This window comes from Dendrobates tinctorius, unplaced genomic scaffold (genome assembly GCF_039654945.1).
Source record: "Dendrobates tinctorius isolate UK_male_01 unplaced genomic scaffold, ASM3965494v1 ptg000008l, whole genome shotgun sequence".
NCBI classification, from domain to species: domain Eukaryota; kingdom Metazoa; phylum Chordata; class Amphibia; order Anura; family Dendrobatidae; genus Dendrobates; species Dendrobates tinctorius.
In genome coordinates this window covers 53,091,661-53,116,471 of record NW_027361676.1, presented here as the reverse complement: position 1 = coordinate 53,116,471, position 24,811 = coordinate 53,091,661, and the positions used below count along the sequence as shown (strand labels likewise).

At 43.3% G+C, this 24,811-nt stretch overlaps 1 protein-coding gene across 2 annotated transcripts in view; it reads left to right on the top strand.

Annotated features, from left to right (window-relative positions):
• The first annotated feature begins 285 nt into the window (after positions 1–285).
• HPGD (15-hydroxyprostaglandin dehydrogenase) overlaps positions 286–24,811 on the top strand; it is a 91,425-nt gene continuing 66,899 nt past the window's right edge. For both annotated transcript variants that reach the window (XM_073577577.1, XM_073577578.1), the window contains exons 1-3: positions 286–525; positions 22,727–22,850; positions 24,370–24,476. In XM_073577577.1, the coding sequence (XP_073433678.1) occupies positions 433–525; positions 22,727–22,850; positions 24,370–24,476 (324 nt within the window). In that variant the 5' untranslated portion in view covers positions 286–432. The remainder of the gene's footprint in view (positions 526–22,726; positions 22,851–24,369; positions 24,477–24,811) is intronic.

Here is a 24,811-nt window from a genome sequence, read left to right as displayed (position 1 = left end):
AATAGATAGATAAGAAGAGAAAGAAAGAAAGACTAAAAGAAAGAAAGGGAGTTACAGAGAGAAAGAAAGATATAGAGATAGATAGATAGATAGATAGATAGATAGATAGATAGATAGATAGATAGATAGATAGATAGATAGTATTAACCATGCTAGTTAAGCTAATCTATGGCAAGTCAAGAGTTAAAGGGCAGGTAAGAAAGATAAGTGCAGGCAGCAGCCAGTTACCTCTAATCTGCATTCAGCACTTGTTCCTCCCCCTTGTAAAGAGTTTGAAGGGAAGGAAAGCAGAGATAACACTGGATTCTCGCAGAGAAGGGGGAAGAGAGCCACATCGATCCGGCCTGGGAGGAGGTGACACACAGGCAGGACGGCAGCCTCGGCACACACTGGAAGTCGCAGCGGTTCAGTGCACGGATCTGCAGGGACATCATGTATGCCAATGGGAAGGTGGCACTGGTCACTGGCGCCGCACAGGGGATTGGCAGAGCCATGGTGGAGGAACTTTTGAACAAGGGAGCAGCGGTGAGTGCTCTATGCGGACAGTGTGTTCTGTGCTGACAGCGGCCGTACAGGGGTCACCAGTCCGTATACTGAGCCCCCAGACCTAGTGGTGTCCTGCAGAGCTAGCGTGCTGAGCCCTGTGGTTCCCCCAGAGATCCATCAATACTGGTGAGACATATTTCGTGTGTATATATATATATCACACACCTAGGGTTTACTGATGAGTCTTGTAGTTCCTCTGTTCCTTTACTCCTATACTTGTAAATTCCTTTGAGGAATTTAAGCTTTTTTTTGTTTCTCAGGGACAGAAGTTTGATATGCAGACAGCATATGATAACCTGAGACTTGTAGTTCTACACCAGGGAGATAGCTGTCCATGCTCCCTGCTTTCTAGCTGGTGATTATAGTGTTTATCAGCTGGTTAGGATGACTGGCTGTATGTACTAGTCTACTGGGAGTTGGATATGACACTTGTAGTCCCACAAAGCTGAGGAGCCATAGAGTTCTGACTTTATTGATGAGACTTGTAGTTCCTCAGGTGTGTAGCTACAGATTCTCTCCCAGGTATCATCACTGAGAATTGTAGTTCCTCATGTGATTAGCTCTAGACTCGAAATCATTCATGAGAATTGTAGACTCTGAAGTTAGTAGCTACAGATTCTCTCTCAGATTTAATTACTGAGACTAGTGGTTCCTCAGGTGAGTAGTTACAGATTCTTTTAAGGTTAGGTTCACACCAGAATATGCATCTTCTCATCTGAGAGAATCAGGATAATTATGCTAATCCCATTCTGATCAATTCTCTCAGATGAGGAGAAGATGGAGAAAAACTGTCCCTATCTCCACCATTGTCCGAGGAGAAAACTGGACATGTGCGCCGCCCCATAGAATAACATTGGTCCGAGTGGTCCGAGTGCAATTTGATGTTTTGATTTGATGTTTTGTCGAATCGCACTCGGACAGAATATAGTCATTGAAACAAGCCCTTACTTTTGATTGATGAGACATGTCCCTCAGGTGTGTGGCTATAGATTCCCTTAAAGATCTAATTACGGAGACTTGTAGTTGCTCTGGTGAACAGCTATGGATTACCTTCTCAGAATTCATTGATGAGACTTGTGCTTTCTTAGAAGATGAAGACCGTATAGTATTTTCCCTCCATAGCTGATTATTGACACTTAAATTTCCCGAACATGTGAGTAGCTGCAGATTGGAGTAGTCCCCACCAGTCTCTTTTTGCTCTTTCCTCGGATTATCACTGCTGAGTTACTTTCTTTGTATCTGGAACCTTTACAGCAGGAGACTTACAGTTGTGGAAAAAAGTATTGACACCCCTGCAATTATGTCAGATAATACTCAGTTTCTTCCTGAAAATGATTGCAAACACAAATTCTTTGGTGTTATTGTCTTCATTTAATTTGTCTTAAATGAAAAAACACAAAAGAGAATGAAGCAAAAACCAAAACATTGATCATTTCGCACAAAACTCCAAAAATGGGCCAGACAAAAGTATTGGCACCCTCAGCCTAATACTTGGTTGCACAACCTTTAGCCAAAATAACTGCGACCAACCACTTCCGGTAACCATCAATGAGTTTCTTACAATGCTCTGCTGGAATTTTAGACCATTCTTCTTTGGCAAACTGCTCCAGGTCCCTGATATTTGAAGGGTGCCTTCTCCAAACTGCCATTTTTAGATCTCTCCACAGGTGTTCTATGGGATTCAGGTCTGGACTCATTACTGGCCACCTTAGAAGTCTCCAGTGCTTTCTCTCAAACCATTTTCTAGTGGTTTTTGAAGTGTGTTTTGGGTCATTGTCCTGCTGGAAGACCCATGACCTCTGAGGGAGACCCAGCTTTCTCACACTGGGCCCTACATTATGCTGCAAAATTTGTTGGTAGTCTTCAGACTTCATAATGCCATGCACACAGTCAAGCAGTCCAGTGCCAAAGGCAGCAAAGCAACCCCAAAACATCAGGGAACCTCCGCCATGTTTGACTGTAGGGACCGTGTTCTTTTCTTTGAATGCCTCTTTTTTTCTCCTGTAAACTCTATGTTGATGCCTTTGCCCAAAAAGCTCTACTTTTGTCTCATCTGACCAGAGAACATTCTTCCAAAACATTTTAGGCTTCTTCAGGTAAGTTTTGGCAAACTCCAGCCTGGCTTTTTTATGTCTCGGGGTAAGAAGTGGGGTCTTCCTGGGTCTCCTACCATACAGTCCCTTTTCATTCAGACGCCGACGGATAGTACCGGTTGACACTGTTGTACCCTCGGACTGCAGGACAGCTTGAACTTGTTTGGATGTTAGTCGAGGTTCTTTATCCAACATCAGCACAATCTTGCGTTGAAATCTCTTGTCAATTTTTCTTTTCCGTCCACATCTAGGGAGGTTAGCCACAGTGCCATGGGCTTTAAACTTCTTGATGACACTGCGCACGGTAGACACAGAAACATTCAGGTCTTTGGAGATGGACTTGTAGCCTTGAGATTGCTCATGCTTCCTCACAATTTGGTTTCTTAAGTCCTCAGACAGTTCTTTGGTCTTCTTTCTTTTCTCCATGCTCAATGTGGTACACACAAGGACACAGGACAGAGGTTGAGTCAACTTTAATCCATGTCAACTGGCTTCAAGTGTGATTTAGTTATTGCCAACACCTGTTAGGTGCCACAGGTAAGTTACAGGTGCTGTTAATTACACAAATTAGAGAAGCATCACATGATTTTTCGAACAGTGCCAATACTTTTGTCCACCCTCTTTTTTATGTTTGGTGTGGAATTATATCCAATTTGGCTTTAGGACAATTCTTTTTGTGTTTTTTCATTTAAGACAAATTAAATAAAGATAATAATACCAAAGAATTTGTGTTTGCAATCATTTTCAGGAAGAAACTGAGTATTATCTGACAGAATTGCAGGGGTGTCAATACTTTTGGCCACAACTGTATATGTTCACTTTCAAGGGTTGTGGCCAAGACTGAGGTTTCTGGTGAGTTTTTGACGCTGTTTATTATCGAAAAAAAATGCAAGTAACCTATTTTACTTAATGGGTGCAGAAATGGTGCAGAAAATCTGCCCCAACAAAAACTCACCAAAAACTCGTGTGAACGTGGCCTTATAGTCCCTTACAAGCAGGTGAGCCTTGTAGCTCAAAATGTCATATTAGATGGGAACAGGAACACTTCACAAAGAGCTGAAAATCTGGGCCACGTCTACTCTACAGTATCCTACTGGATGCAAAATATTAAGACAAGAGCAGGGAATCAAACAGTAACTCTACTGTATCTCCATGTACCTGTATTACAGTCATTGCTTCTATAACAGCTTACATCATTTACCAGGATGGATAAGGGCCAGATTGGCAGTGTGGGGTTTCACAAAGGAAGTTTCATTCAATTGTGAAAGTAGAACGACCTTTAAACCATCAGTCCATCAATTAGCTCGTTGCCGGTTTGTGTGAGAATTGTAGGAAATTGTTCCCCCTACATTATATTGTCCGAAAAATCTGTGTTCGCTTTCAGTGTTTCAAGATAAAGTGTGGATGGATGCAGTGAGAAGCTGCGCTCCTCAGCAAATCCTAGAAAATGTATCTTCATTGCATTTCCTAATATTGTGTTTGGGTATAATAAGCAACTTGTAATTGGCTCCATTCTTCACTATGGGTAGTTACTGCAGCATGGACATGGATAAAGCTCCATACTGATAAATAGGACAGTCACACAACTTTCTGCAACACATTTACCCTGAGCTTTCACATTGATAAATTCTCCTGGCTTCTCCTGGCTTCTTCTCATCCCCCTCCTCTAGACTTTGACTGTCTTGTATTAAGTAGTTAATCACAAAACAATAGGGCTGTAAACTGCTATTGACACAGTGTAGTCAGGAGGCACAGATAGGTACAAAGGGTTATAGGTAACATTCCACAGTGGTGTGCAGAGAATGGAGTGGTCTCTGTGCTCTTTAATTCATCTTTTCTTAAAAAACAACAAGCAAGCAAAAAGACACAATGATGAAGACACAATAATAATAATGATAATAATAAACCATTGATACCCCAGTCTTTAACTAGCTGGATATTCTGGGGATTCTGATTTGTAAACCGCTGCGGAATATGTTGGAGCTATGGAAATAAAAATTATTATTAAAATTATGAGGACAAGCAATAGCTGTTTTTCTGCTTCATTGGAAATATTTAGTTAGATGATCGTCTACAATCTATTTAGCCATTTAAATGCCAATTCTTCTCTACACTGGACACAACTCGATGTAATTACGTCATAGTTGCGTCAGTCTTGCTAAAGAATTAATTCAGTATTTGGTATGCGGCGGGCACCTCCATGCACTGCGTGATCGTGGCTGGTGACCCCCAGCTCTATCCCGGTTCCACCTATATTGTCAGGACTGAGTCAGGTAAATGAGAAAATGCCTAAAATCTCATGTTTTTCCACAACTTCCCATTTCTTTGATGAATCAGCCCCAATATCTTCAGGGGAGTTGATCAGAAAGTTGCAATAACTAAAGCCACTCATACACACTAGACAGTTCTGCGGATCGTTGTGCCGACAGTTATTCTCCCGATTCCTCCATACACAGGAGCGCCGGCTAAGCTTAACACGCCTTTGTTCTGTATGAGAGTCGCTGCCAGAAGTCTCTCTTCTCAACAAAAACATCGGCAGTCTGAAATCAGACACGCCAGATTCTTATCCACCTCAATATCACCTGTTGGGGAAGAGTTGGAAGGACCCCATACAGATGAAATATAAAACATGTTGAATATATTAACCTGTTGTCCGAGCTCGCCACTGTCCATGGGTGTGGCATTTTTACAAATACATTTCAATTCTGTAATACAGGAAACTGTAAATGGTCCTGTAAAAGATTAATAGCCGCTGAGTATAAAAGCAGATTGTATACAGATAAGTGAGAAAAAACATTGCCCCACTTTTCTAGATGAAAATTAATATTAGCATGTGAACCTAGTCTAAAGCTGGAGTCACACATAGCGACACACCAGCGATCCCGACAAGGATGGCTGGTGAGTCGTTAGGTGATCGCTGGTGAGCTGTCAAACAGACAGCTTCACCAGCGATCAGCACAGCGACGCCGAGCGTGCGGCATCGCTGTGTTCATTAGTTACCAGCATGCTGATGCAGGAAGCTGGTAACTAACTTACACATCAGGTATCCAAGGGACGTGCGTCCCTTAGATACCCGATGTGTACGTTAGTTACCAGCTCCCTGCATCAGCGCGCTGGTAAGTAACGTACACTTCGGGTATCTAAGGGACGCACGTCCCTTGGATACCGGATGTGTACGTTAGTTACCAGCATATCGTTGGTCTCCCGCCTGTCACACGCAGCGATGCGTGCTGGCCAGCGGGAGACCAGCGACAAAAGAAATGTCCAGCAGTTTCCTACAGCGATCGGCGATACCGGCAGGGGGGCTGGTCGCTGATTGCTGTCACACACAGCGATCTCGCTGGTGAGATCGCTGTTGTGTCACAAAACTTGTGACTCAGCAGCGATCTCGCTAGCGAGATCGTTATGTGTGACGGGGCCTTTCGAATAGACCATCAATATCTGATAAGGGTCAGACTTCCAATAAGTGCGATGAGTAGCCATTCTTAGTGGCCGTGGACATAGGGAGCACTGCCGCGTCCTCCTCTGCATACCTACATGCCATATATACAGTACTATCTGTGCTGGATATTTGCAATAAAAAAAGAGAAGAGCCAGCACTGCCAGTGGTCAGAACGCATAACATGAGGTGCATATGCACATATCTTACTGCATTCAAAATGAGACATTTAGCAAAATATTGATCAATATATTGAGCCACCCCGCCACGCCAAGGCAATCTCATATGGGGGGTCCTACTCTACATTTTTATTTATTCACTGTGCCATTGCGGCCTCCTAAATGTTTTAAAAGCAAGACCATATCAAATGCAATCCATACCTGAAGCATATCTGCATCACTCCCGTGCAGCCAGATGGAGCAGGTGCAGATGAAGGCCAACCAGGTCTGAACACAGACATCTCAGGTTTGACCTCCACACACTGCCCAACCAGCAGACACAGATGAAGGGCAATGCAGGCTCAGACATGGATGCAAAAATAAATAAAGCCTGGGGCAGGGCGGGGCTGCCGTGAGTGTGCACAGCAGCCTAGATCAATCACAATAAACACAGAAAAGATGGCGAACATGACCCAGCGTGCACGGCAACAGTGGTGGTCAGCCTGTGCTGGATATTGCAGTGCTGTCCTATTGAGTTCAGTGGGTCAGTGCTGCAAAACCCATAGTCTCTCTCTGCGCCAGCAGTTTTGTTTCAGTTTGTGGCTCTCTGTTTTTTGCTTGTTTTTTTTCAGATGGAAATCCTATATAAGAGATTCCTCCTAAAAACACAAAATGTTTTAATCAGTAATTTAATTTTAAATGCTTTTTCTAAGCAGCATAAATCATGGGGCTCCATAGCAAAAATTCTAATTAAACCCCTAAATAGGTGGGGCCACAAAAGAGCTTATCCCACAACTTTGCAGCCCTTACAAAGTAATCTTGCCCCTATTGAAGACCCTTAGTGTTCCCAAACACAAAGATACCCCTTTCTTGACACCAAAAAGTAAGATGCCAACAAATGTGCCCTGCACACGCACATTATGAAGTCCCTACAGTATCGTGGTATAACACCATGATACCCCCAAATTGACCCCAGCACAATATGATGGTCTCCATAATCACCCACACAGAGTATGATGGCCCTGACACCACCCTCTACACAATATGATGGCCCCCACACAGTCCTCCACAAAGTATAGTGACCTTTCATATAGTATAGTGGCCCCCACACAATCCTCCTTACTGTATAATGGCCTGCATTAATTAACCCTCCAAACAGTATAATGGCCCACCACATAGCCCTTCAAATAGTATAATAATCCCCACACAACACTCCACACAGTATATTGTACACCACCAAACCTGCACACAGTATAATGGACCTCATGCAACACTGCACACAGTATAATTGGTGCATACACAGTTCTCCACACAGTATAATGGCCCACATACAGTCCTTCAAATAGTATGATGGCACCCAAGTAGCCCTCTACATAACATGATGCGGCATGACCCCCAAGTTGCCTGATGACCTCCACATAGCACTCCATATAGTATGATGGTCCACAGATAGCCCTCTAAATAGAATGATGGTCCTCCACATAGTCTAATGATCACTATATAGCATTACAAATAGTATGATGACCCCCCCCCCAAAGTAGCCCTGCAAATAGTATGATGACCACACAAATAACCCTCAAAATAGTATGATGGCCCCACAAATATCCCTATAAACAGTATGATGGCCCCACAAATAGACCTTCAAATAATATGATGGCCCCACAAATAGCCCTCCAAATAGTATGATGGCCCCCACAAATAGCCCTCTAAATAGTATGATAGCCCCCACCAATAGCCCTCCAAATAGTATGATGGCCCCCACAAAGTCCTCCAAATAGTATGATGGTAATATGATAATATGATGGCCTCACAAATATCCCTTCAACTATTTTGAGAGCACAACAAATAGCCGCCTCTGCTCTGGTCTTCAGCATGTGGTCTGCACTGCTTGGCATAGTAGTCACAATGTAATAATGTTATTGCTCCTCTTTGCTGAGGCATCAGACGCATGGGGAGAATGATGGAGGAAGGAGTATCAGCTGACTGCTCCCTCTTCCATCATTGCTTTCAACTTTATCGGACTCCCAGCCTCATGGACCCCACAGCAGCCGCATGGTCTGCTGCTAGTAGTGGTGCACCACTGAATATATGTACCGAGCAACCATAACACAAATTACTGACTAGCGAGGAAATGTAAGACTCAACGATTTTTACTATTCTGATACTTTCATGGTTGGGGTGGCAGTTTACTATTTCAGTACAGGGAAATACAAGGAAACAGGTTTGGATGATTAACAATTGACAATTGTTTTTATCATTTCTTTGCCATGAATAACTTTGCTATTTGGAATGCAAATTGCCAGCTTAGTCCATGGACAGTGGCCATATTCTCATTAACAGATTTACGTGTTTTGGAACAATAGACTTGAGCAGGTAATGTCTTAATGATAGGTGTTCAGCAAGCAGGGCACATACAGGGGAGAAATAATTACATTCCTCAGCTCTTCAATAATCCTATCCAATGTCAGAGGCAAATCTTGGTTTTCTGGCCACAAAGGCGAGAATTCAGTTTGGTGCCCCCTCCTATACACATCTTAAGCAGTTTAAGTAGTCGTCATGTGAGCGCTCATGGGTGATTTACACCCTTAGTCTTGTACCGACCAGCTGCCCTTCATAATTCTCAATGTTCAGTGAAAAACTGCAACCCCTGCTTCATTGATAGAATAAGTGGGCACGTGACCAGTATGAAAATCATGAGTGGCCACGTGATGACCACTGAAACTGGCAAGCAGAGCTAAGTCCTGACAGTGAGCATATTACATGCTGTTAGGATTGGGCATGCTACAGTTCTTAACTTTATAATTAAAAGGGTTTGTCCAATTTTATGATGAAAGGCTACAGTCACTCTATGTGAATCCTCACATCTTGCGCACTTTACGCTGTCCGCTTTCTCACATGCCGAGTGGGCAGTCATGTGACCACAAGTATGAGCTTTGCTGACAAATTGTGACTAGACGTGTGCAGGCAATCTCAATGCAAGTGTATTGAGCGAGGTAGCAAACTTCTAGTTGGCACATGACTGCATATATGCAAATTGCACACTTGCGGTTACGTGACCTTCCATTCTTGCTGTCAGTACTGGAGAATCCTGATAATGTGCAGTGCAAACAGTGTGTGAATTCTGCAGCCACATAGAATGACTGAAGACTTTCATCACAAACCTGGACAACCATTTTAACGCTCCTAACAAAAATACAAATGTATTAACCCTTAACTTGTCACAGAGGACAATACTACAATACTAGTGATGAGCGGAGTATACTCGTTACTCGGGTTTTTCCAAGCATGCTCGGGTGGTTTCCGAGTATTTTGGCATGCTCAGAGATGTAGTTTTGTGTTGACGCAGCTGCATGATTTGTGGCTGCTGGACAGGCTGAATACATATGAGGAATGCCTTGTTAGAGAATTCCTACATGTATTCAGGCTGTCTAGCAGCCATAAATCATGCAGCTGCGTCGACACAAACTAAATCTCTGAGCACGCCAAAATACTCGGAGGACACCCGAGCATGCTCAGGAAAACCCAAGCAATGAGTATACTCGCTCTTCACTAGACAATACCTTGTTAACATGGCCATGTAATCTTTCAAATTATGAATTATTCCATGTGTACAAGATCAGAACCAATATATATAACCTAATACTACTCAATACACTATATTACTAACTATTTTAAATGAAACCTTTATTAAATTTGATTAAAAGAAGATACATTTCATGTATAAAGATAAAAAATATTAATAGTATCAGAACCCACAACAGTGCAGAAATACATAACCAGAACCATAGTCAGTACAAGAATGCATGACCAGAATCACTATGAGTACAGAAATACGGCATCACAACCTCTATCAATACAGATATTCATCACCAGAACCACTATCAGAACATGATTACATCACAAGAACCACTCTCAGTACAGAAATACATCAACAGAACCACCACAGTATAGGAATACATTAGTACAGGAATACATTAGTACATGAATACAGCAAAGGGATTAGTTTGTTAAACTTGTGATGGTTCCCTGAACTATTGGTAATTCTTGTTATACATGAATTCAGCACTAAGCTTGCTACAGTTATCAATTGTAATGTCAGGTCAGGCCCATATACAATTGTACCGCTTAAATCTACAATTCCTAGTATGTCCACCACAATGGTAAGGAAATGTCGGGAGTTGTTATTAGCCATTATCAGATTGTGGACCATATAGGAACCACAGTAGTGATGATACGTGGTCAGGATAACAAATAGACATTTACATCCAGGCACCTTTTTACTTGACATCTCTGATTGGAGTCATTCTTCTTTTCTTCTCCATCTGGTCCAGATGACATGATGTCTTTTCTGCTGTCTTCTGCAGCAAATTCCAACACAGTGCCCTTAATAATAGCGTGATTATAATGCTCTTAAATAAAAATATCTGCACTACATTGTGCCCCTGAATAAATAATTGCTCCCTGCACAAAATATGACTCCCACATTGTCCTTCATATGGAAAATATCCTCCACACTGTCATCTCCTTCCATTCTAGACTCAGTCTCTGTACTGTGCAACCCCAAGCTCACACTCCCCCTCGTCAGCATACTGTCTACTCCTTGCTGTGCTCTCTCAATGTGTCCCCATGCTGCCCCTTCTCTATACTGCACCCCACTCTGCCCAGTCTCTGTATACTACAAAGAAACAAGTCTGGCCACTACTTAACACAATGAACCAAGTGTGAACAGATGCAAGCTGCTGTGTTTTTTCATTAAAGGGAATCTGTCACCCCATTTTTGGCCTATAAGCTGTGGCCACCGCCATCGGGCTTATCTACAGCATTCTGTAATGCTGTAGATAAGCCCCCGATGTAACCTAAAAGATAAGAAAAACGAGTTAGATTATACTCACTCATTCGGGGGTCCGGTCCGGTCCGATGGGTGTCCGGCACCTCCCATCTTCTAGCGATGCCGTCCTCTTTCTTACTTCTGCCGCGGCTCCTGCGCAGACATACTTTCTCTGCCCTGTTGGCAGAATGCTGTAGATAAGCCCCTGATGGCGGTGGCCGCATCTCATAGGCCGAAAATTGGGTGACAGATTCCCTTTAACTCGGACTAGACACCATTAGCAACAGTTGTCAGAGAATGGGTACCAAGAAGTCACGTCAAGATGAGATCTGGAAAGCGCTGCCAGAAATACTAGATTCATGGCATATAGAGTTGAGGTCAATTAACTCATGCAAACGGTTAAGGCAGGCAGAGTTCACTAATAGAGGCAAGCAATGGGTCAGGACTGGCAACAGTTAGGAGTCATTGTCAGGGAATAGTCATACTAGTAACTGAAAGACAAGATACTCTGTCCCCTCATACTTTTCTCCCCGCATACTGTCTGCTCACACTATTCTTTTCAATACAGTCCCCTCAGATATTTCTCACACCATATATTCCTCCCCCAATATGTCTCCTCATATATTCCCACCTCTCCCCAAACTGTTTCTCTACCTATTCCCCTCTGCTCCCCACCCTATACTGTCTCCTCACATCCCTCCCTTTACTGTCTCCCCACACATTCATCCCCACTGCTCCACACTGCTATTGACACCTTGACTCGGAAGTGCTGGCAGTCAGAGCTTCATTTGTACAATTGAAATCTGGGGGTTGGTGAGTTTCACCGTACCTGAGCCGGCTGCAAAATGCAGACACTTCTGACTGCCACATTATATGATCATTGCTGAAATTTACAATTGTCTACTGATATATTGTAAAGGTCCTCATACTCATTAGACTATTCTCAAATAAACCCGCCAATATCAACGGGTTCAGCCAGCGGTCTAATATGTACAAAGGAGGTGACCGAATTATGGTGAGGGAGGATGTTGGCTATAAATCCTATTTCAGACTGCCGATCACATTGTTCTCCTCCTGAGGAAAGCCAGGGGCCATGATATCATGATATCATGATACCATGATACCATGATACGATGACTTCAATCATGTGTCTCCAGCATCCATACTACCCAGTTGCACACAGTATGTTACCTGCCTCACTAGAGACAACAAAACATTGGACTTGTTCTTTGCCAATGTGAGAGGGGCATATGCCTCGTCAGCCCTACCGCCCCTTGGAAGATCGGATCACAACCTAGTGCACCTCCAACCCGTGTACAAGCCACTTGTACAGAGAGAACCTGCTGTCACTCGCACAGTGAGGATATGGACTGAGGAGAGTGATGATGCTCTGAGAGACTGCTTTGAAACAACCACTTGGGATGTGCTGCAAGATTCCTATGGTGATGACATGGATGGTCTCACACACTGTATAACGGACTACATTAATTTCTGTGTAGACAACACGGTACCCACAATAGTAGTGAGGTGCTTCTCTAACAACAAACCATGGATCAGCCCCGGAATAAAGGCTCTTCTCAAAGAGAAGAAGTTGGCCTTCAGATCAGGTGACAAGGGCATGGCTGCGAGAGGTGCAGAAAGATCTGAAGAATCTAATCAGGCAGGGAAAGGCTAATTATAAGAGGAAAATTGAACTGAAACTGTCACAGAAAAGGATCCATGAAGTCTGGGAGGGTCTAAAGTCTATATCTGGGCATAGACAGACTGTCTCCAGGATGGTTGTAGATAAAGAGGGGCTTAATGAACTTAATCTATTCTTTAACAGATTTAATCACACACTGGCTGCTCCTGCCCCTGCATACCATTCACAACTCTCTGCTACAATAACCTCACCCCCTGCTGCAACTTGTCAACTGAGCCAGGGTCTGTTCTTCACAAGTACCCAGGTTGCAAAAGAACTGACTAAGATCAAAGTTTTGAAGGCTTCAGGTCCTGACGGCATCAGTGCAAGACTAATCAAAACCTGCGGGCATCAGCTGAGTGAGATCATTACATATCTGTTCAATATGAGCCTGAGAATAGGTATAGTACCACAACTGTGGAAATTATCGTGTGTGGTACCGGTTCCGAAGAAACCTTATCCGAAAGACCTTAATGACTATAGACCTGTAGCATTGACATCACACCTGATGAAGGTATTAGAGAGATTGGTTCTCACACGTCTCCGTCCTCTAGTGAGCTCGGATATGGACCCTCTCCAGTTTGCCTACAGGCCGGGCATTGGTGTGGATGATGCCGTTATCCACCTTCTAGATAGGACTCTCTCTCACCTGGAGAAACCTGGGAACACTGTGAGAATAATGTTCTTCGATTTCTCTAGTGCTTTTAACACCATACAGCCAGGTCTACTGAGAGACAAGCTGGGCCTTGTTGGTGTGGACCTCCAACTCTCCACCTGGATCCTTAACTACCTCACGAACCGACCTCAGTTTGTAAAGGTTCGGGACAGTGTGTCAGACACGGTGATCTGCAATACAGGGGCACCTCAAGGTACAGTTCTTGCCCCTTTTCTCTTCACACTGTACACTGCGGATTTTAGGTGCAACTCATCTAGCTGCTACTTGCAGAAGTATTCTGATGACTCTGCAATAGTAGGCCTCATCACAGGAGGTGATGAAAGAGAGTACAGAGATACTAACCAAGCTTTTGCGGAGTGGTGTCAGAGGAACCACCTTAGGATTAATTCCGGGAAGACCAAGGAATTGGTGGTGGACTTTCGCAAGGGCAAAAATCCACCAGTAGTGGTGAACATTCAGGGAAATGACATTGAGATAGTCGACACCTATAAGTACCTTGGTGTGATCCTCAATAATAAGCTTGACTGGGCCCATCACTTGGATGCAGTGTACAGGAAGAGCCAAAGCAGGCTTTATCTGCTCAGAAGGCTGAGAGCCTTTGGAGTTAGAGGGGAACTCCTTGCATCCTTCTTCAACTCTGTTGTGGCATCAGTCATCTTCTTTGGTGTGGCGTGCTGGGGTAGTGGCATATCAACCAGGGATAGGAATAGGCTGGACAAACTGATTAGAAGGGCCAGCTCTGTCCTAGGATGCCCCCTTCCTTCCTGCTGCAGTTAGGATGTATAACCAGCACTGTCTAAAACGGAGAACGACCCAAACAGTGAACTGATAGAGCCAAAGTTGTGACAGTCCGGTTACATTTTTTTTTTTTTTTCCCCCATATATGTACCTACCTACTGTCAATGTAATGCCTTTATGCATCTGTATCTGTACTTGTTCCTGCCTTGCTACTGTAATGCTCTGAATTTCCCCATGGTGGGACGATTAAAGGATTATCTTATCTTATCTTATCAGCCAGTAGCTATCTCATGGAGTACAAAGGAGTGCTCAGCCAACTCCTACCTGCCTCCAAGAGAGTCGGCTGAGATGCCTGTCAACCAAATGGTCAGTTGAAGTATTGTTCAGCCGATCTAATGTGTATGGTCAGCTTTAGCTCTGCACACAGAAATTATCTACTGAGTCCTGCATTGTATTGTGTATTAACCTTCCCACTTGCGCTGGTACTGTTTCTACTGTGGAATTACACTGGGAACAGCTGGTTATCTAGTAGCAATGGAATGACATCAGCAACTTTTCCTGTTACTGAATGTACTTTATAATGACCTCAGCAACTCTGGTTTTGTGTATTATGTGATCTCAGCAACCATGCTCCTTATAGTATCATTGTCTATTGCACAGTGCAGATTGTTCTACTCTCAGAAATACTGCTTCTGCATATAAAGTGAACTTTACCACATCAAAAGCATTTGACAGGTTACATAAAATCATTTACGTGTCTTATCTGTTATGTGGGAATAAAAGCAAAAGCTCATTAATATATTTTGAGACAATTTTGAGCTCAATTGGGACAGTGATGATAATGTCTGTAAGGTGCTACGGAATATGATGGATATCTCTATATATAAAACTGAATGTGTGTGTCTGTATATCACCAACCAATCACGAAGCATCTTTCATTTCAACAGAGCTGTTCAAAAGAAGCTGAGCTATGATTGGTTGCTATGAGCAACAGTTTTCCTTGCAACCAATCACTAAGCATCTCTCATTTCACCAGAGCTGGTTAAATGAAGCTGAGCTGTGATTGGTTGCTATGAGTAAGTTTTCCCACTTGACAACACCTCAGCAGACACTGACATGGTGGGAGAAATCTAGCATCCCTGGGAACATAAGCTCCCAGCCATTGTCTGCCCCCTAAAAAGGAGCACAGAGCACATGACAGAAATGAATCCCCTCTCCTGTGCCCATGTACACATCACACATCCTCCATCATATAGGCACATCTTCCCTGTTAAAGGGATCATTGGTATGGAAGTCAGAGCAAATCCACCCAGCGCTTTAGTTTTGACCCCAGGCCTCTCTTAAAGGGATCTCCGGTATGGAAGTTAGGGCCTTTCCACTCAGCTCTGTGGTTCTGACCCCAGGGTCTCTTAAAGGGATCATTGGTATGGAATTTAGGGCAAATCCACTCTGGGCTTTCGTACTGACCCCCAGGCCTTTCTCAAAGGGATCCCCGGTATGGAAGTCAGGACAATTGCCTTCAAATGCTCTGGTACTGACCCCAGGCTCTCTTAAAGGGATCTCCTGAATGGAAGTTAGGGCAAATCCCTCAGCACTCTGATTCTGACCGCAGGGTTCTATTAAAGGGATCATTGGTATGCAAGTCAGGGCAAATCCACTCAACACTCTGGTTCTGATCCCAGTCTTTCTTAAAGGGATTCCCGGTATGGAAGTTAGGACCGTTCCACTAAGCACTCTGGTTCTGATGCCAGGCTCTCTTAAAGGGATCCCCGGTATGGAAGTCAGGGCATTTGCCTTCAAATGCTCTGGGACTGACCCCAGGCTCTCTTAAAGGGATCTCCTGAAGGGAAGTTAGGGCAAATCCCTCAGCACTCTGATTCTGACCGCAGGGTTCTATTAAAGGGATCATTGGTATGCAAGTCAGGGCAAATCCACTCAACACTCTGGTTCTGATCCCAGTCTTTCTTAAAGGGATTCCCGGTATGGAAGTTAGGACCGTTCCACTAAGCACTCTGGTTCTGACGCCAGGCTCTCTTAAAGGGATCCCCGGTATGGAAGTCAGGGCATTTGCCTTCAAATGCTCTGGGACTGACCCCAGGCTCTCTTAAAGGAATCTCTGGTATGGAAGTTAGGGCAAATCCCTCAGCAGTCTGATTCTGACCCCAGGGTTCTATTAAAGGGATCATTGGTATGCAAGTCAGGTCAGGGCAAATCCACTCAGCGCTCTGGTTCTGATCCCAGGCTTTCTTAAAGGGATCCCTGGTATGGAAGTTAGGGCAAATCCACTCAGCGCTCTGGTTCTGACCCAAGGCCCCTCTTAAAGGGATCCCTGGTATGGAAGTGAGAACAAATCCACTCTGCACTTTGATACTCACCCCAGGCCTCTCTTAAAGGGATCTCTAGTATGGAAGTTATGGTAAATCCCTCAGCGTTCTGATTCTCACCACAGGCTTCTATTAAAAGGATCATTGGTATGGAAGTCAGAGCAAATCCACCCAGCACTCTGGTTCTGACACCAGGCCTCTCTTAAAGGGATCCCCGGTATGGAAATTAGGACCGTTCCACTCAGCGCTCTGGTTCTGACCTCAGGCTGACGGGATGATGTGGGATATTAGAGGTAGTAGTCCGGTGGCTCTGGCTGATGGGATGATGTGGGATATTAGGGGTAGTAGTCCGGTGGCTCTGGCTGGCGGAACGATGTGGGATATTAGCAGTAGTAGTCCGGTGGCTATGGCTGATGAGACGATGTGGGATATTAGAGGTAGTAGTCCGGTGGCTCTGGCTGATGGGATGATGTGGGATATTAGTGGTAGTTGTCCGGTGGCTCTGGCTGATGGGATGATGTGGGAGATTAGGGGTAGTAGTCCGGTGGCTCTGGCTGACGGGACGATGTGGGATATTTGGGGCTGTTGTCCGGTAGCTCTGGCTGACGGGATGATGTGGGATATTATAGTGAATGTGGCTATGCGGAGTGGGCGGAGCTCTACACTCAGCTTTATATATATATATATATATATATATATATATATATACATGCAATCATTGTAATTTGTTATAACTAACCGTAGTTAGTTACTATGCCTGGGCAGCGCCGGGCTCTTCAGCTAGTATATATAAATATGTGTATATATATAAAGCAACACATAATAAATAATAAATAGGTGCACGAGTTGGCCAGTTCATGTGAGCACATCAGTCCTGACAAAGCAAATTATCTTTGATGGGACCCTAACCTTTCCTATCAGACATACCTCTCCTGGGCCAAAAGCTTAGAAAATTTAAGGGAACGTAAGATCCAGCACTAACTAATTAAGAACAGATGGATCAATGAACTATGGAAATAGTCACCACCTCTAAATGTATACCACTGAGAAACAAGTCTGGCCAGTACTTCCTAACAGCAAACTGCTGGGTTTTTTGTGTTTTTTTTTATTAACTTCGAGTAGACACCCTTAGCAACAGTTGGCAGAGGATGGACACCAAGAAGACAAGTCAAGATGAGATCTGTAAAGAACTGCCAGAAATAATGGATTCTGGACATGCAGAGTTCAAGTCATTGAAGTCATGCAAACAGTCAAGTCAGGCAGAGTTTACTAATGGAGACAAGCAATAGTTTGGATCTGGCAACAAATAGGAGTCATTGTCAACTATAGCCATAGTGAAAGACAGTACTGGAATCAGACACTTGGACGCAGTCTGCTACATCTAATTGTCCGCCTCTAGTAGGCATACACACCTGAAAATGATGCACATCAGAGCACACGTTCGCTCTGCCATCACCTTTATATGGCTCTGTCGGGGCATCTATCCGAATCCCATTTTATGGGGAAGTGTGACATAAGCTTCGACAGGGCAACCGAATGGTGACTTATCGCAATGTGAAAGATCCCTAAAGGTACTGTCACACTTAGCGATGCACCAGCGATCCCGACAACGATATGACCCGGTCAGGATCGCTGGTGCATCGCTAAGTGGTCACTAGTGAGCTGCCAAACAGGCAGGTCTCACCAGCGACATAACAGCGGTCGGCGGTCGCTACTTACCTGTCAGACGAGGCGATGAAGACGTCCTCCTGCCCGCGTCCACACGTCACTCGTCGCCACAGCAGGAAGCGGCCGACGAGAAACGGCCCAGGCCGTTCTCGCGCAATCAGTGATAACCAGCGGGGGAGCCGGTCGGAGGTAAGTATCACACATAGCGATATCGCTAGCAATATCGCTGCTGTGTCACAAAACCAGTGACATTATAGCGATATTGCTTAGTGTGACGGGCCCTGAACATTACTGAGATAGGGTATGAGAGCTACTACTGATAACATTTTATGTTGAGGAGAGGATTAGTAGGAATTCTGCCTCTAGCGCCTCCTTCCTTCTCTTTTGTCTACATTTATTTATTTTACTCATTTATATAGCGCCATTAATTCCACAGCGCTTTACAGACATTATCGGCACTGTCCCTGATGGGGCTCACAATCTAAATTCCCTATCAGTATGTCTTTGGAGTGTGGGAGGAAACTGGAGAACCCAGGAGAAACCCACAAAAACACGGGGAGAACATACAAACTCCTTGCAGATGTTGTACTTGGTGGGATTTGACTCCAGCGCTGCAAGGCTACAGTGCCTACATAAAAACTTAGTAGTAACTGTCATCTCCTGGCGGAGAAAGAAGCAGATTTCTCCTATAGTACATGTTACAAAGTTGCTTATTTTCATGTGTAATATTAATCTAAGCAATACAAATCTAAACCATGGTTACTCTTTAAGTCTCCTTGGTTGGTCAGCTAAGTATTGATTGAATAAGATAGACTAGGATACAATCTGGCCCTTTATGGGGGACTGGGCGTCAGTGTGGGTGCACTCTAGATTCAGTCAAAAATGGTACTGAAGCTTAAAATAAAAAACATTTTTATACTAAAAAATCGAAGTGGAAGTAGAAATCGGTAACTTTTATTGACCAAAGGCCAAGCATTAACTAACCCACTCAAGATGCAATTGTTCTCAGAGTAGTAGCAGTGGAGGAAGCTCATCAGTGAGTTTGTGAAAAACCATACAGAAACGACCCAAACGACTCACTAATAAGCTGAAAGGACAAACATTGCATAGACTGAATTATGCTTCCTGTTGCTTTAGTAAATACATGTCATCTTCGTGTTATCACATCTGGAAGCATGCTAGTACAAAATGCTAAGCCCTCAAGACAAGAGTAAGCTGCAGGAAGGAATGTGGAATTATCTGCTAGTTATGAGGAACCGGAGGACAACATGACCAAGCGAGGAGACAACAAAGATCCACAGCTGGCATGAACACACGTATTTAGGAGTGAAATGTAATGAGACATCTGAGAGACAATTATCTTGTGTATGAAGACGCATCAGAAGATAGATATGACAAATGCCTGTAATGGAGTTGTTGGGATGGACATATTGTACCGGACGAGGCTGACTGATGTTTTTGAAGGTGATCATGCTCCACGTGTTTTATGTAGATCTGGGAGCCTCTAGGTAAATATACAGCTCAAGTGAGATACATAGGCTTTTGCTCATCTGTTGTTGGCAGGACAAGATGCAAGTACTAGCGGATGAATAACTCATACATCATGTTGGTTAAGCGCTCCGGTATGTAGTAAGCTGGATGAGTAATTATTTTACGTGTCCTTACATAACCATGTTGCATAAACCATTGCCTGTTGGTTACATTTGGGGAGAAGGCTCAAGAGTCCAAACATCTGTTGCCCTGATTCATCAAAGTATTTAATTCAATTTTAAAACACTCTGAAAAATCATAACATTTTTTACGTTGCACAAAAATTTTACAACTTTTGATGATTTTATTACCAGTGCTATACGTCTCCCCCATAAATGGTCTTCTGGGAGAACCTTGGGATGGGCATGGCTATGCCTGTTTGTCACATTCATGAAAAGTGACAGCATTTCTTACTCCAGAAATGTTACTCCAGATCCTGACTGGAGTAACATTTCTGCCGAGGCGCATGTCACTGATAAGATGCGCCTGATTCAATAAAGGGAATCTTCCAGCATGTTTTTGCTATGTGATCTGACAGTAGTATGATCTAGGAACAGAAACCCTGATTCTAGCAAAATATCACTTAGTTTAATGGGTGCATAAGTTGTGACACAATCCCACTTTTCTCTGCTGCATATCAAACTGAGCTCAGAATGACCAGTTACACCTCAGACACCACTGATTGGCAGCCCTCTGTGTACATTGTATATTGACATAAAGTTGCAAATCAATGCAAGGGGTGTGGTTGGACTACAAGGCATGAGGCCAGAGAAAAGTTGACTCTTAACATACTAGTCAGCTCTTTTTGGCTCATTGATTTCTCTATAGCAGTTAGCGGTTCACCTCCCTATCAGCTCCTGACAAGCTGTTCTTATCAATCCTGTAGAATCTAAAGCTGGAGTCACACATAGCGACTTACCAGCGATCCCGACAACGATATCAACGTGTCAGGATCGCTGGTAAGTCGCTATATGATCGCTGGTGAGCTGTCAAACAGACAGCTTCACCAGCGATTAGCACAGCGACGCCGCGCGCGGCATCGCTGTGTTCATTAGCGCTGATGCCATATTCATGTCAAAAATAGAATTAAAATAAAAAATATTGTTATTCTCACCTTCCGACGTCCCGCGCAGCATTCCCGCCTCTCTCCACGCTCCGGTCCCAGTAATCCTTTGCGAGAATTACCGCGATGACGTCCGTTCTCGCGGCTTCGCGAAGTCTCGCGGTCATTCTTCCAAAGGATTACTGGGACCTGGAGCGTGGAGAGAGGCGGGAATGCTGCACGGGACGTCGGAAGGTGAGAATAACAATATTTTTTATTTTTTTTATTATTTTACAGCTGATCACTGGTCTCCTGCCTGTCACACGCAGCGATGTGTGCTGGCCAGCAGGAGATCAGCGCCGAAAAAAAATGTCCAGAGGTTTCTTTCAGCGATACCGGCAGGGGGGCCGGGCGCTGATCGCTGTCACACACAGCGATCTCGCTGGTGAGATCGCTGTTGTGTCACAAAACTTGTGACTCAGCAACGATCTCGCTAGCGAGATAGCTATGTGTGATAAGGCCCTATGAGTAGCACGGTGGCTCAGTGATTAACACCGCAGCCTTGTAGCGCTGGGGTCCTGGGTTCAAATCCCACCAAGACAGCCTTGTAGCGCTGGGGTCCTGGGTTCAAATCCCACCAAGGACAACATCTGCAAGGCGTTTGGATATTCTCTCTCCAGGTACTCTGGTTTCCTCCTAGATTGTGCGCCCCATTGGGGAGAGTATGTAAAGTGCTGCAGAATATGATAGTGCTGTATAAGCAAAACATAATAAAGTGTACATGTAGTGATAGCAGTGTACACTCCAGAACAAACCCTGAGAGCTGAATGCGTTACTGCAGAACAATATATGGTATGTATTGACCTCTATGTTAATGTATTCTCATAACAGTTTGATTTGACACATTTATTGCTCATTGCATATGGTATATAGCGCCTGCATCTTCAGCTGCGCTGTATAGAGATTCCTCCGATTCACACAAGTTCCTTTCCTCAATCTCACAATGCAATTCTCTTTAATTCAGGACAAATCAAAGTGAAAAAAGCATTTTTGTAGCCAAAGATACCTAATGTTTTTTATTCAGTTTTCTTGCTTTCCTATTTTATGTGTTCATAACCTTTTCTGTTATAAATATCCAGTATAAACTATTTTGTGAGGACCGTATTTCATGTACACTATAAATAGATAGTTTTGTGCTGAATCTTAGGAATTCTACTTGTAGAACCAGTTACCTTCATTAGTAGGAAGAATTATATGGCCTTGTCTGTGCTAATAAATTCCGAGCATCAATGTTTGTAAGCATCTGCAGGTGCGGTGGTGGAGCTCCTCCAAGTATGATTCGGTCCTCCTGCTATTCTAAATAAGTGATATCTGCAGGAGGACGCATCGTGAGCAAGAGTCTTGTGCAACGCAACAAAAATAAAATAAAAACATGGAACATGTAGTTTCTATTAGTCACTGGTTAGACCTGACATCTCACTGAATAGACCTGCTGACAATGTTTGGAGAATAGCGAGGATGACAAATTTTTACTTACAATTTGTTGTTTTAAAATTTCAAAGTTTTACATATTTATTATATTTTTTTTATCTGTATATTTTAGACATTTCTAGCACTATTATTAAACTCTTTTGTGTTTAGAGCTGTCATTTGGTTACTGTATGTAGGCATTGTAGAGCACTTCACCATGGGGTGGACTCAGGAGTTACTTCAAAGGTCATCATCCAATATTTAAATTTATTCTAATTGTGGTTCAAAATGTGATTTATACATCTACTTCCTGTCCTATTATGCAGTAGTAAAATCTCACTATTTATGTTGGTGATAAGGATATTGATCTTCCAGTATCACAAAAGTGCTGATATACTAAATGTTCTCTGGCACTTTTCAGTATCGAGGGTTCTGCTCTGGCCAATATACGAATCACATCTACTGATATAATGGAAACTAAACATGTATGCATGTAGTGTTACTCATGTTTTCTCGTGTGCTTTCTTGTCTAGTTGGCAATGGTGGACCAAAATCGCATAGCCGGTGAGCAGTGTAAGGCTTCTCTTGATGAGCAGTTTGGCAGTAACCGGACATTGTTTATCCAGTGTGACGTCACTAACCAAGAACAGCTGAGAGGTAAAGATAAGTGTGGGGAGGGAATGTTAAAGAAATCAAACTCAGTCCCCTGTAACAGTAGCTTAGAGTTCAGAGAATATAAAATTGGCAATTATAATTATCACAGATAGATAAAATGCATTCCCTTAGTATATTAAAATGTATTACACTGAGTTCACATAGCGTCTGAACCCCCGCAAAATGGGATTTGGGAGTAAGCTCCGATGGGACGATTGACAAAAATGATGCAACCTGAGTCACCGTGTGTTCTTTTGTTTATCATTTTCAGCCGTGTACGCTTATTGGGGGTGGGCAGTAAGGCAAAGTCAACTGCATCTTCCTGCCAGGCTCAACTAGGCATATAGAACCAAAAATGATGTCAGACAGAGCACACAGTGAATCCGTCTGCACCATTATGCGCCAACGGGGCCATTGACTATAATGATGTAGACATAGTCACAGTGTGCCCTGTTGGCCACAATTTATAAGGAAGCTCTCCTTTCTGGCCTGGAGCAGGAATTGACATGTACACTGTGCTACCTGGCATGGGGACCCACACTGTGTTACCTGGCATGGGGACCCGCCCCCCCCCACCGCCTCCAGGCATGACATAACCCCTTAAAGGGAGGCAATATCACCGTGGCAACCGGACTCTGGGGTGCCATATATACACCTGTTGGAGGCAGATAACAAGACGCTGTTGACTATGCCTTGCTATCCGTCTCCAGTAGACTTATTCGGCTGAAAATGATGCACAACAGAGCACATGGTAACTCCGTCTGCATCATTATAGTCATTGGCACTGCTGGAGTTTACGCCTGAATCCTGCTTTGCCAAGGTTTAGGCGTAAGACATAAGCCCCTCACGGATCGCTGAAGTTAGTGAAAAACGCTATGTGAACCAAGCCTTAACAAATTACTAAAATGCAAAAGCTTTAGGCGCAATCAGGACTTCTAAGATAGGTATACAGCTACAGTATAATGCAATGGGAATAATGCAAATATGTGATTACACACAAAACAGATATAATGTAGATACACGAAGCCCATAAGTAATATACACCACATATGTAAAGAAAGTGAGAAGAAGAACTATGGAGGTGAGAAAATATTGGATTTATGTGAGGGACCAGGTGACCAGAACACATAGCCTCTCTAACTGGTTGACAATTGGTATTATTTCTTACTTGCACTTATTTCAGTCTTAGAAGCCGTAGTTTAATACAAACATCACATTAAGTTTAGAATTAAAAAAGGGCATAAAAGTTACTCTGTAATCAACTTTGGATGGAATCATAGAATTCAGCAATACGTTAATTGGAGAAATCATATGACTGTGTTTGATAATGTTAATATGAGAGATCAGTCTAACACATAAAATCACAGCTCCTGGAGCAGATGAAGTAAATTATACATCGCCATGATTTACAGGGTTGTAGCAGCATTGGCAAACATGTAATTATGTACGTGTGTCATATAATCCATCCAGATCTTCAAAGAAATTGGATATTTCTCTTTATGTGACACATTTTATGTTGCAGACGCATTTCAGAAGACAGTGGAACATTTTGGCAGACTGGACATCCTGGTGAACAATGCTGGAGTAAACAACGAGAAAGACTGGGAGAAGACTATTGAAGTTAACTTGGTGAGTTTTACACTGTGTTTTATGAATGAAGTGGGACTATTAAACTAAGAAGTCCAGAAACTGGAAATTAGTCATTGGAAACTTAGCAGTCTTGTAGTATTGTGCCCTATTTAATTTTATAGTAAGGTTGAAACATCTAAAAGTTGTATAAATGCATTTTTTAGTTCATACGTTTGCAAATACTATAGAAATAAAAATGACTATGCAATCATGGCTGAAAGTTTTGGCACCATTGAAATTGCTCCAGAAAATGAAGTATTGCTCCTAGATAATTATTGCAGTTACAAATGTTTTGTTACACACATGTTTATTTCCTTTTGGAACAAAAAAAAAAA